At 45.0% G+C, this 12,361-nt stretch overlaps 1 protein-coding gene and 1 pseudogene across 1 annotated transcript; one reads left to right on the top strand and one right to left on the bottom strand.

Annotated features, from left to right (window-relative positions):
* Window positions 1-1,119: 1,119 nt before the first annotated feature.
* On the bottom strand, window positions 1,120-2,726 carry LOC117069091 (annotated as a pseudogene).
* A 5,997-nt stretch (window positions 2,727-8,723) lies between these two features.
* Window positions 8,724-10,215, top strand: LOC117068487 (exosome complex component RRP4-like). The gene is given in 2 exon segments (XM_033185671.1): window positions 8,724-9,041; window positions 9,044-10,215. Coding segments are annotated over 2 exon segments (867 nt in total). The 5' UTR covers window positions 8,724-8,866; the 3' UTR covers window positions 9,736-10,215.
* Window positions 10,216-12,361: the final 2,146 nt, after the last annotated feature.

Raw genomic sequence — 12,361 nt, 5'->3', positions numbered from 1 at the left:
TGAACTACAGAAGAGAATAGGGGGCTTGTGGCTCCTGGGGGACACAGTTATGGGAAGGTAGCAGGAGGAATTGTATGATAAATAAAGGTTGTGTTGTTACGCAGATAAAATCTCTTAAGTAATCAAAGTGATCCAGCAGCCTTCTTTTTTTTTTAGATCTTAATGAAGTTTGATTTTGAAAACATGGCAAAAGTCTAAGGCACTTCAAACATCTAAATACATGTAGGACCAAAGTAAATGTGACACAGTATAAAGGGATCCATAAATACAGAGAACTACGCTGTATTTCTCTAGCGGCAAATAGCCAATTCCTCCTTTATCGTTAGAAAAGGAGGAATAGAAAAAACAATTCAAACTTTATCGTTAGAAACAGAGTTGTGCAATTATTAACAAAAATATGATAATGTTACATGTAGTTCTTCATGTCTTTAATTAGTATGAAATACAAAATAGTGTGCCAATTTCATATAATCTTTTTTAAAAAAAGTCATATTTACATCTACCTAGATAAAACCAAATGAAAATATTTTCTTTTGTAAATTTCATACTTTTTGAGAGTTCTGTCTGGCCCAGGCTGAAGTTACTGATGACCAACTTTCTTACTTTAAAATAATAAGAGACAAAAGGAAAATCAACAAAACTGTGCTGGGATGGAGTTTTGGAAGAGCTTTCTAATGGTGCCACATTTGGTAAACGTAAATATTTGTGGAAAAATTTTAAAACATGCTGCCAATGAGAACCTGACACTTCTCTGTAGTAGTGGTCTGGGAGTGGAGAGACGGAATAGAAGGTGTACTTTTGGGTAAGGTCAGCTCACAATTCCCTATGACTGTACATCACAGAGCAGAGACTCAACAGCAACACAGAGTAGGTTAAAGTGCACCCTCCGTAGAGAGAAGATGGCCAGAAAGGAGGCATGCGGGCCCAGGCTGGCAGTCCCTGCACTGCAAAAGCTTCAGCTGTTAGCCCTGGCCTTTATGCTTCTGTGTGCTGGTGAGCTCAGGCACAATACCTATACATTCAGCGTCTGTCATCCCAACAGGAATAGTTAGCAGCTTAATGGTGGCATGAAAATGGAGGGCTATTTGCATACAATCAATCAAATGAAACTCCGTGGCTTCATTCCAAGCCTAGGGGATGCCCAGTGGCTTCTGCAAAGCTGATGTAGGCATACAGAAGAACAGTGATGCCTTTGTGCCCCATTTCCAGAATGATCGAGAGCATGGTGCTGCCATCGTTGTCCTCCAGGTGGACATTGCAGCCCAGCTGGGCCAGCAGCAGCTTGATGATCTCCATGTGCCTGTGCTTGCTGGCACAACGAGGGCCATGGAGCCTTTGTTGTCCCGGAGGTTGACCTCAGCCCCACAGGCCAGCAGACCCTACACCATGCCGATCTGCCCAGTAACTGACTGCCAGCATGAAGGCCATCTGCCCCAGCTGACTGACTTTGGGGCTCACATCCTTTCAGCCAGAGTTCCCCAACCTGCATGTCCTCTGCTTCCACAGCCGTGAGGGCCGCCAGCATGATGAAGGTATAGTCCCTTGTTCTGGTGATCCACGTTACACATGCGGGTGTCCAACAGCAGCTTCACAATCTCAAAATTGGAGTGGGACACGCTGTAATAGAGGACTGTGTTGCCGTTTCCATCTGCCAAGTTGATGACCTAGTAGAGGACATCCAGGGAGGTAGCCTCAAAAGCAGCTCTGTAGTCTCCCAGAGTGGCTGAAATGGCTGACTTCTGACTGGACACGCAGAACCACTTGTGCTGGAGGGTGTTCAGACAGAACCTCATATCTTTGCTGGTCAAAGCTTTGGGGTCATTTATATTATTTTTCAGTAAGTTGCAAGCAGACAACATCTTTTCACTTAATTTATGCCTCTCTCTGATTTTCACCTTCTCAGGTTCGCATTCTTGAAAATGAATTTCATCTTCCACCCTGGCAGACTTGAAACCTTCAATGTTAATGGCATAGCGACCTTCAGCCATTCCCCAAGTGTCTTCAACCTCCTCTTCTTCAAGAGGATATTACTCAGTGACATCACACTCATCATCTGACTCAGAGGAATAGCTTTCATCTGTGCCGACATCATCACTTGAAGTTGTTGCATACCCTCCATTAATGCCAACAAACTGAAGATTCTTTTTCGTGCCATTTGAATCTTTGTTACTGTCTTTCTTCTTCATGATGGGCTTTTGTGTACTTTAATTGTTTCTGCGTACGGAGGCCAGCGGCCATCTGGTCGTCTGTCAGGTTCACTAGAGTCCGTGTACTTTCCTGAGCAGGGAAGGCGTCCTGGCTGCTGATTAGCTTTCCTTCTGAGATCCTCACCTCTGAGCAGCCTTCTTCCTGATGCAGATACTTTACTAATGTAGATTTCCTTTCTAGATAAATTTCCTTGTTAAAAAGGACAGCTTTTTAGAGCCATTCCTGTGTCTGCAGTTTCTCTGAATAACCAGCTGAAAATATGCCAAAGAGATATATTTTGGGGTGACACATTGTGGTCTCCTCCAGTCATATTTTGGGATGGTGTGTACTGAGCCCCAGCCATGGCAAAAATAAGACTTAAAATCACATAGGACTTTTATCCGTCAAGGAAGGCCTGGTTCTCCTCCTCTTGGCTAAGTGAAGAATTGCCTGTGCTACTTAACCAGATTCTTTTTAGATGAACCATCTGTGACATACTTTTCCGGGTGCATTGCTGCTTCGTCATATGGGGAGCCCATCAGTGCTATAAATCTGATGGCAAATTTTTCTAAACCTGGGCACACAGGTTTCTCTCTGCCTGCAGTTTTTTTGTTTTTTTGTTTTTTTCCTGGCCCTTGGATCGTGACTGCCTGTTTGCAAAGGACAATGATTTTGGGTGGGTGATGGGGGTGCGAGGAGGGGAAGGCTGCTGGAGGAGGTAGCTCTTATAGCAGACAAGGGGGGTCAGTAAATATCTATCGTACTAGTTTTCTGGGGCTGCCATAACAAATCACCACAAACTGGATGGCCTAATACAACAGAAATTTATTCTCTTACAGTTCGGGAGGCCAGAAGTCCAAAATCAAGGTGTTAGCAAGGCCGTGCTCCCTTCAAAGCCTGTAAAGGAGGATCATTCCTTGCTTCTTCCTGGTTTCTTGCCTCATCCTTGCTTCTTCTTTCCTTGCTTCTTCCAGGCCTTCCTTGGCTTGTAGCAGCAGATCTCCCATTGCCACCTCCATCTGCACGTGGGTGCTCTCTCCCTGTGAGTCTGTCTCTCAACCTGGTGTTCTTCACCAGGACACCAGTCATACTGAATTAAGGGCCCATCCTGCTCCAGTATGATCTCGTCTTAACTAATTACATCTGCAACCACCCTGTTTTCAAATCAGGTCACATTTACATGTATTAGGGGGTGAGACTTCAACATATTTTTTTCTGGGGACACAATTCAACTCACAATAAAGCAGGCCAGCACCCACTCCTCTCAGGTGGACAGACCCTGAGGCACATATTTACCTCCCAGACTTCCTCTGTGGATCATGCCTAGGTGTCACAGCGGTGACCTGCCTGATAATGCAGCCTTTATTGGCTGCCTTTACCTTTTGCACTGCCCACTGGTGACACTGCTGGTGTTTCCTGGGATCACCTTTCACATAAACTGCTTCTCAAATACTTGTCTCAGGGTTTGCTTCTGGGGGACCATGATCTAAGAAACCATCCAAAGTCAAGGCTTATATTATGACAAATAATATACCTGCAGTTGCAACCCCTTGTCTTAACATATCCTGATACAAGATACTGGGAAATGCTCAACATGTACTCACAGGCACAGAGTACAATGTCTCTGCCTTTTTTCCTATTGCAGCCCAGCAGAAAACAAAATACTTTCCTAAAGAGAGATTGGAGGGCCCAAGGTGAAAAGTGATTTCTCACTGGAGGGGAGAAAACAAAACCCAGCAATGCACTAAATGCCAGCCTGGCCAATCACACACACACACACATAGAGACACACACACACAGAGACACACACACACTGGGCACTGCTCACGAGGAAAGCTGCTGGAAGTTGGAGTGCAATGCAGTATGGCACCCCCCAGCTTCCCCCTGGCATCCGCCTTGTTGAGGCTTTGCACATTAGAACATCTTTTCATTTTAGTTTGCAAACACCCCAGGGGAGGGAAACATGAAGGTGTAGATGATCTATTAAGGATGAAGGAGACATCCAAGAGAATCCCACCCAATATGTGCTGCTCAGATGGTGCAATTAGGATCTCTGGGGATGCCACCATTTCTTCAGGAAGAAGTCAAGAACTATCTAGGCCACTGCTTTTCCCACTTTTAATCAAAATAATTTATGTTCATTGTAAAAACATTAAGTAGTCCCGAAAGGCTTATAATGAGGATTATGGGTTGAATTTTGTCCCCAGAATGAAGAAGTCTTAACTGCTGGCACCCACGAATCTGACCTTATTTGGAAACAGGGTCTCCGCAGTTAACATGGCATCATTAGAGTGGGCCCGTTTATAGTATCATTGGTGTCCTTACAAGAAGACGGAAATTCAGAGACAAAAACACACACGGAGGAGAATACCATGTGGAGAGAGAGGCAAAGATTGGAGCTATGCCTCTTCAAGCCAAGAAATGCCTGGATTATTAGACACTGGTAGGGTCAAGGAAGGATTCTGCCCTAGAATTGTCAGAGGGAACCCTGCCTCTGCCAACAACTCGATTTCAGACTTCTGGCCTCCATATATGCAATAGAATACTTTTCTGTTGTTTTAAGCCACTCAGCTTGTGGTACATTGTTATGGCAGCCCTAGGTATCCAATACAATGAGAAACAATGGCCTCAGTGCCCCATCCTCCAAATCCTTGTGCAGATGCAGCCACCTGTAATTTAAATTTTAGATTTCTTTTCTTATGTGAATTATTAATTGCCATGATTTCTAATATCATGACAAGTTTATTGAGAAGGAGTTATAACACAGAGACGGGACAGGAGGAGAGAAAGGGTCCTATCATTACATAATGAAAATACACACCATGCCACTGTAAAACATAGTATAATCAGGAGGCCGATTGGGTGGCTCACCACTGTAATCCTAGCACTTTGGAAGGCTAAGGCGCGCAGATCACCTGAGGTCAGGAGTTGGAGACCAGCCTGGTCAACATGGTGAAACCCTGTCTCTACTAAAAATACAAAAAATAGCCGGCATGGTGGCAGTTGCCTGTAATCTCAGCTACTCGGGAGACTGAGGCAGGAGAATCACTTGAACCCAGGAGGTGGAGGTTGCAGTGAGCCGAGATCACGCCACTGCACTCCAGCCTGGGCAACAAGAGTGAAACTCCATCTCAAACAAACAAACAAACAAACACATAATATAATCAGGAGATTTCAGGTGCGGAAATAATTAATTAATTGTAGTAATTACAATTCTGCAGTCCAGGATCCTGACACTCACATGCATGACAGGCCTCACTGAGAAAGTATCTATTGATGCAAGACCTAAAGAAAGAGTGTGAACCATGTGGACACTTGGGGGAAGGACATTTCAGGCAGAGGGAATAGTAGGTGCAAAGGCCCTGGCTTGGGAATGTGTTTGGCATGTTTGAAGAAGAACAAGAGGCCAGAGTAGGAGACTGTCGTAGGAGGTGAGCTTAGAGAGGCAGCAGGGGCCAAGTCACACAGGGCTCTCTGTAGGTCCTGGTAAGGACTTTTGCTTTTGCAATTGGAGAGTTCTCAACAGATGACTGATAGGATTTGCTTTATGTTTATAACAACACTGGCTTCTGGGTTGAGAGATGGCTGTAGGGGAAGTGAAGGCAGAAACACAAAACCAATAAGGAGGGCACTGTAATGACCTTGGTGGGTCATTGTGATGGCAGGGTCCAAGATGGTGGCACTGGGAATGGGGAGAAATGGTAGAATTCTAGATCTGTTCTGGAAACAGAGCTGACAGGTAGGGCTACTGGTTTTGGTGTGGCATGAGGAAGCGAGAGGAGAATACCAAAGCTTTAGGCCTGAGCACCTGGGAAAACAGATGGGGAGACTGCAGGAGGGACTGGTTTGGGAGGGGGAGAGATGGGGAGCTCAGATATGAACTTGTGAAGTTTGAGACATGAATAGATACCCAGCAGAGGTGTTGAGCTGGGTATATGAGCCAGTGCTGGAGGAAAAGGCCTGTGTTGAAGACTGCACGTAGGAGTCATCAGCATAGAGATGGTATTTAAAGCCTTAAAACTGGGTGAGATCACCTAGAGTTATATAAATGAGTCAAAGATGGCCTCTGTGTATTGGCTTATAGATTGTTTATTATTTCTTCATTCCAGGCTAACACTGATTACTCCAGAAGCCAAACTCAAATTCTTACACGTCCAATTATTTTAAACAAATTTTAGGCCAATTTTTAGCCATTCAGGGCCTTCCTGCTACATACCCAGTGAAACTATACCCAGCATCTGTTGGCCATTGATAACATAGAGACTTGTGGTTATAAGACCTCAAGTGCGGTGGCTCACATCTATAATCCCAGTACTTTGGGAGGCCGAGGCAGGCAGATTGCTTGAGCTCAGGAGTTCGAGACTGGCCTGGGCAACATAACGAAACCCTGTCTCTACTAAAAATACAAAAATTAGTTATGTGTGGTGGCATGTGCCTGTAATCGCAGCTACATGGGAGACTGAGGTGGGAGGATCACTTGAGCCTGGGAGGTGGAGGCTGCAGTGAGCTGAGATCCTGCCACCGATCTCCAGCCTGGGTGACAGAGTGAAACTCTGTCTCAGAAAAATAAAGCCAAAAACAAAAACACAAACCTCAAGCCGTCCCTGCCCTTCAGAGCTCTCTGACTCAGAGACTCCTCGTTGTGCTGCTGTGCAACACCATCTGGACACAAAAGCCTTGTTTCTGAACCTCCCCTCCCTCGGGGGTATCCTTGCCTTTCCTCCTCTTCTTCTGAGTAGCAATACATGTAGTGTGGTCTTTGGACAGACTCTTGCTGTAAGGGACATCCCTCTACCCCTACGCAAAACTGTCAGAGTGTCACCATCGCCCAATAAAATATGTGTGTGCTACTGCCATCTCATGGTCACTCTTTGATTAGTCCCCAAATCCCTTGAACACCCTAGGGAGTGAGTGTAGACAAGAAAAGGAAGAAGTGCAAGTGCTGAGTCCTGAGGCATGCCAATGTTTAGAAGTTTCAGAGATGAGGAGGAACCAGCAAGAGAGATACAGAAAGAAAGGCCAGAGAGGTAGGAGGGAAACCAGGAGAAAGTGGTATTCTAGAAGCCAAGTGAGGAAAAGCTGGGCAAGGACAGGGATGGACAGTGTCAGACACTGCTGATGGGTTCAGCGGACCGAGAAGGAGCTCTGGATGTCACACTACTGTCCATCGTTGCTTGCTGCTCACACCAAACCTGCTTCCCACTGTGGCTGCTCCAAAGTGCTGCTCTCCTGTTTCCACTTGTGCCGCAGTGCGTCTCATCACGCCACTGAAATCAGTGATCAGCGAAGTTTTTCACAAAGGCCCAGAGGGCGTATGTTTTAGGCTTTGAGACCGTATGGGCTCTATCACAATTATTCAACTTTGCCACAGTGTGAAAGCAGCCATCGACAATATATAAACAAATTAAGAGTGGTTGCGTTCCAATAAAACTTCAGTTTGAATTTCATGTAATTTTCCCAAGTCACACATTTATTTTATTTTTTTACTTTTCCACTTCAACCACTTAAAAATGTAAAAATCTTTTGTCACAGGCCATACAAAAAAACTTGTAGTGGGCCAGATTTGCTGCATCCTGATTTAAATTAATCATATTCTCTCTTATTTTTATCTCCTTTCTTGAGTCTGTCACCATATGACTTTTATTTATTTATTTATGAATGACAGAGTCTCACCCTGATGCCCAGGCTGGAATGCGGTGGCGTGATCTCGGCTCACTGCAACCTCCGCCTCCTAGATTCAAGTGATTCTCCTGCCTCAGCCTCCCAAGTAGCTGGGATTATAGGTGCCCACCACCAGGCCCGGCTAATTTTTGTATTTTCAGTAGAGATGGGGTTTCGCCATGTTGGCCAGGCTGGTCTCAAACTCCTGACCTCAAGTGATCCACCCCCCTTGGCCACCCAAAGGGCTGGGATTACAGGCATGAGCCACCAAGTCTGATTTATATAATTTAATTATTTAATTTAATCTAATTTATAGCTCCTATTTTGTGTCACTCACAGGTGACAGGAGAGAACTAAGACAGGTCACTTTACCCACTTGAGCATTTGATTGAGGAAAAGTATTCCCAAAAGGCAAAAGAACGCCTGCTATCATTTCTTCTGGATTAATTTCTCTACTTTTTGAAGTTTGTTGGCTTAGAATTATAACACTATGTAGACCAAACATTCAACAGATTGACCTACCCCTCTTTCAAAACAAAATATCCATAGCACCTTGTTACCTGTCAAAGCAAAAATGAAATATCAAAATCTTTCCAGTCGTGTTTTAATGACATCTCAGCTAAAAGTAAAAACAAAAAACCCAGGTTATTTATTTTATTTATTTTATTTTTTTTGAGATGGAGTCTCGCTGTGTCGCCCAGGCTGGAGTGCAGTGGCCGGATGTCAGCTCACTGCAAGCTCTGCCTCCTGGGTTCACGCCATTCTCCTGCCTCAGCCTCCCGAGTAGCTGGGACTACAAGCGCCCGCCACCTCGCCCAGCTAGTTTTTCGTATTTTTTAGTAAAGACGGGGTTTCATCATGTTAGCCAGGATGGTCTCAATCTTCTGACCTCGTGATCCACCCGTCTCGGCCTCCCCAAGTGCTGGGACTACAGGCTTGAGCCACCGCGCCCGGCCAAAAAACCCAGGTTAGTAATAGACCTGTAAAAAGGCCTCCCAAGATTGGCACCAAGAGGGCGATGGAGATGAGGCTTCCAGTGGCTTGCAAGCCTCTTAGCGAGAGACTGGGTCGAGACACTAAGAAACATCTAGTGGTGCCGGGGGACACAGTCACTACAGACACGGGATTCATGCAGGGCCATGGAATGTATATGGGAGAAGAGAAGCTCATCGTATCTGTTGCCGGCTCTGCGGAGATAAGTTGATCTGTGTGAAAGCTTTGAAAACCAGATACATTGGTGAAGCAGGAGACATTGTAGTAGGAAGAATCACAGAGGTTCAACAGAAGAGGTGGAAGGTGGAGACCAACTCCAGGCTGGATTTGGTCCTGCTGTTCTCGTCCATGAACCTTCCTGGAGGAGAGCTGAAGAGAAGATCTGCAGAAGATGAGCTTGCAATGACAGGTTTCTTACAGGAAGGGGACCTTATCAGTGCTGAGGTCCAGGCAGTGTTCTCTGATGGAGCTGTCTCTCTGCACACGAGGAGCCTGAAATATGGAAAACTAGGTCAGGGGGTTTTGGTCCAGGTGTCCCCCTCCCTGGTGAAACAGCAGAAGACCCACTTTCATGATTTGCCATGTGGTGCCTCAGTGGTTCTTGTTAACAACGGCTTCATCTGGATCTACCCAACACCTGAGCACAAAGAAGAGGAAGCACGGGGCTTCATTGCAAACCTGGAGCCTGTCTCTCTTGCTGATGGAGAGGTGATATCCCAGCTTCGGAACTGCATCATCTCGCTGGTAACTCAGAGGATGATGCTGTATGATACCAGCATCCTGTACTGCTATGAAGCATCCCTTCCACATCAGATCAAAGACATCTTAAAGCCAGAAATAATGGAGGAGATTGTGATGGAAACATGCCAGAGGCTTTTAGAACAGGAGGGATAAGGAGGTACTCCAGAAAGACAGGACTGTGGACCTTGCAGGAGTGAAGACTGTGATGTGTGGTCCCCATATGTGGCTCAGCGAAGACTCGAGAGATCATCACTTTGTCTGCATTGACAGACCTGTGACTGCCTCCAGCCCACAGGCCTGCTTTCTCCTGTCCTAACACCAAGCCTGGGTGGCAGATGAACGGTGCTCCCTTGGGTTGCCGGCTGAGTCTCAGCATTAGGGAATAGTTTCAGGTCTTTCAAAGTGCACAGTGTTCCAGTCGAATGGACTCCCATCCTGGAATAATACGGAGAATCCTTTGTCTTCCACTCACTGTCATTCACAAGGCACAGTGCCCCATGAAATTGCCCCAATAGAAAACATGGCATCCCTAACCCCCAAATGGTCTGTTTTGGCCTCCATTCCTATATACTTTAAATGACTGAGAGTGCAGCTGGTAAAGTTGGAAGAATAAAGTTAACCAAGCAGGCCAGGTGCGGTGGCTCACGCCTGTAATCCCAGCAATTTGGGAGGCCAAGGCGGGCAGATCATGAGGTCAGGAGATCGAGACCATCCTGGCTAACACGGTGAAACCCCATCTCTACTAAAAAATACAAAAAACTAGCCGGGCGAGGTGGTGGATGCCTGTAGTCACAGCTACTTGGGAGGCTGAGGCAGGAGGATGGCCTAAACCCAGGAGGCGGAGCTTGCAGTGAGCTGAGATCCGGCCACTGCACTCCAGCCTGGGTGACAGAGTGAGACTCCATCTCAAAAAAAAAAAAAAAAATACAAAGAATTAGCCAGGTGTGGTGCACACCTGTGGTCCCAGCTGCTCGGGAGGCTGAGGCAGGTGAGTAGCTTGAACCTGGGAGGCGGAGGTTGCAGTGAGCTGAAATCACGTACCGCACTCCAGCCTTGGTGACAGAGTGAGACTGTTTGAAAAAAAAAAAAAAAAAAAAAAAACCTAAGCAGTCTTTTGCTTGGTTGGAATCTGATTTTCTATTGTGTATTCCTTATAGCCATAGATGCGATTATGTCCACACTAGTCTGCCTTAATCTGTCCGGCTTGGAGGGTGACTTGTAAGATGCTGAATTATTCATAATAGAGTGAATGTTCTGGGTCCATGTACTCTGATAAACATGAAGAAAATAAACTAAGAAAAATGGGGGAAACAAAGAAAAAAGGCCTCCCAAAAGGAATGGGTAGAGTATGATATTCATTTCCTATGCTTCAAAGATTTTGCCGTTCCTCATAAACACTCAAATAGCTGTGGGTGCCTAGTAAATGTTAATAAGGTAGTTAAAAGGTTACTAGTTGCTTTTTAAGTATCTATTCAGGGACTTACCTCTCTCGCCATCTGACCTGTGTGACATAGTTAAGTTCAAAGAAAATCTATAATCCTTTTTACAAAAATTAATACTAGCCTAGAGGCAACGTTATATTTCAAGTAAAGTTATTAGATATACTCTGTTCCTTCCCAGCACTGCACCTAAATGCATTATAAAACCCAGATAAAGCGAATCTTGATCATGGATTTTTAGGACATGCGTTTTAGTATTTAGTATAGTTCTTGCAATATTTACAACCAACACTTTAAAACAACATGCAAACATTCCATTTTTTTTTCGAAGCTTCACTACGTATTGAGAAAAGCCTGTATTTTGGGCTTTTCAATATACAACCAGTGCATGAATGATTGCTCAGTATTTGCTTCACACAATTTTAGTGTGCCTTTAAGCTAAACACAGCCCTGTGATGGGTGCCATGCTATATTGCCAAGTACCCTAGTCCAATGGAGGAACAGGATGGATGTTACAACATGACTTTTGTCTTTGACTTTTTGATTGCCATTCAAGTGCTATTCTACATAACTCTGCTGGTGGCTGGATGTCCAAAAATCATGAAATGATCCATTCATCTGCTCCAAAGGTGAATGTCCATTTTAAACACAAGACAAAAACATCCTGGATTTAGCTGTACCCATGATGTGCGTGCACACAGTAGTGGTTCCCAATGGGCCGTTCCTGGACCGACAGCACCAACATCACCTGGAAACTACTTGAAATGCAAATACTCTGCCCACTCCACAAGTACTGAAATCTTATCCTGTGGGCTGGAGGGTTCAACGGCCTCTGCTTACCAAAGCCCTCCAGGGGATTCTAAGTTTTCCAATGCTAAGTTTGCAAACCACAGAATTAAATCATCTGTACTCAGATGAAGTAAACTATATGAATGAAAAAAAATACAGATTAACTTATGCTGTTGGCATTGGTAAAATCAGTTCGCAAAGTAACATGAGAATGCAGGGCCTTGGTAGCTCAGACCCCAGACCCCTTACTCAGGGAACTCAGAGAAAAGATTTACGGAGTGGAATGCAACTTGCAAACCAGTAACCAGGAGACTGGCCACTACTGATTCTAATCTATGCACAGTTTTCTGTTCTCCTTGTCCAAACTTGACTATATGTGTGTGACAACAGCTTGCAACATGTTCCGTGAGGTGCCAATCCAGGAATGTCCTCTACATATGTCACAATCGGCTGAAATCCAACAGGACATCACTGACTGCATCACTGTCAGATGAATCACAGTAGGAAACATTTTTATTCTTATTTATTTTCTGAGACAGAGTTTTGCCTTT

This window comes from Trachypithecus francoisi, unplaced genomic scaffold (assembly GCF_009764315.1).
Source record: "Trachypithecus francoisi isolate TF-2019V2 unplaced genomic scaffold, Tfra_2.0 Lachesis_group21, whole genome shotgun sequence".
NCBI lineage: Eukaryota > Metazoa > Chordata > Mammalia > Primates > Cercopithecidae > Trachypithecus > Trachypithecus francoisi.
This window is presented reverse-complemented; position numbering and strand designations above follow the sequence as displayed.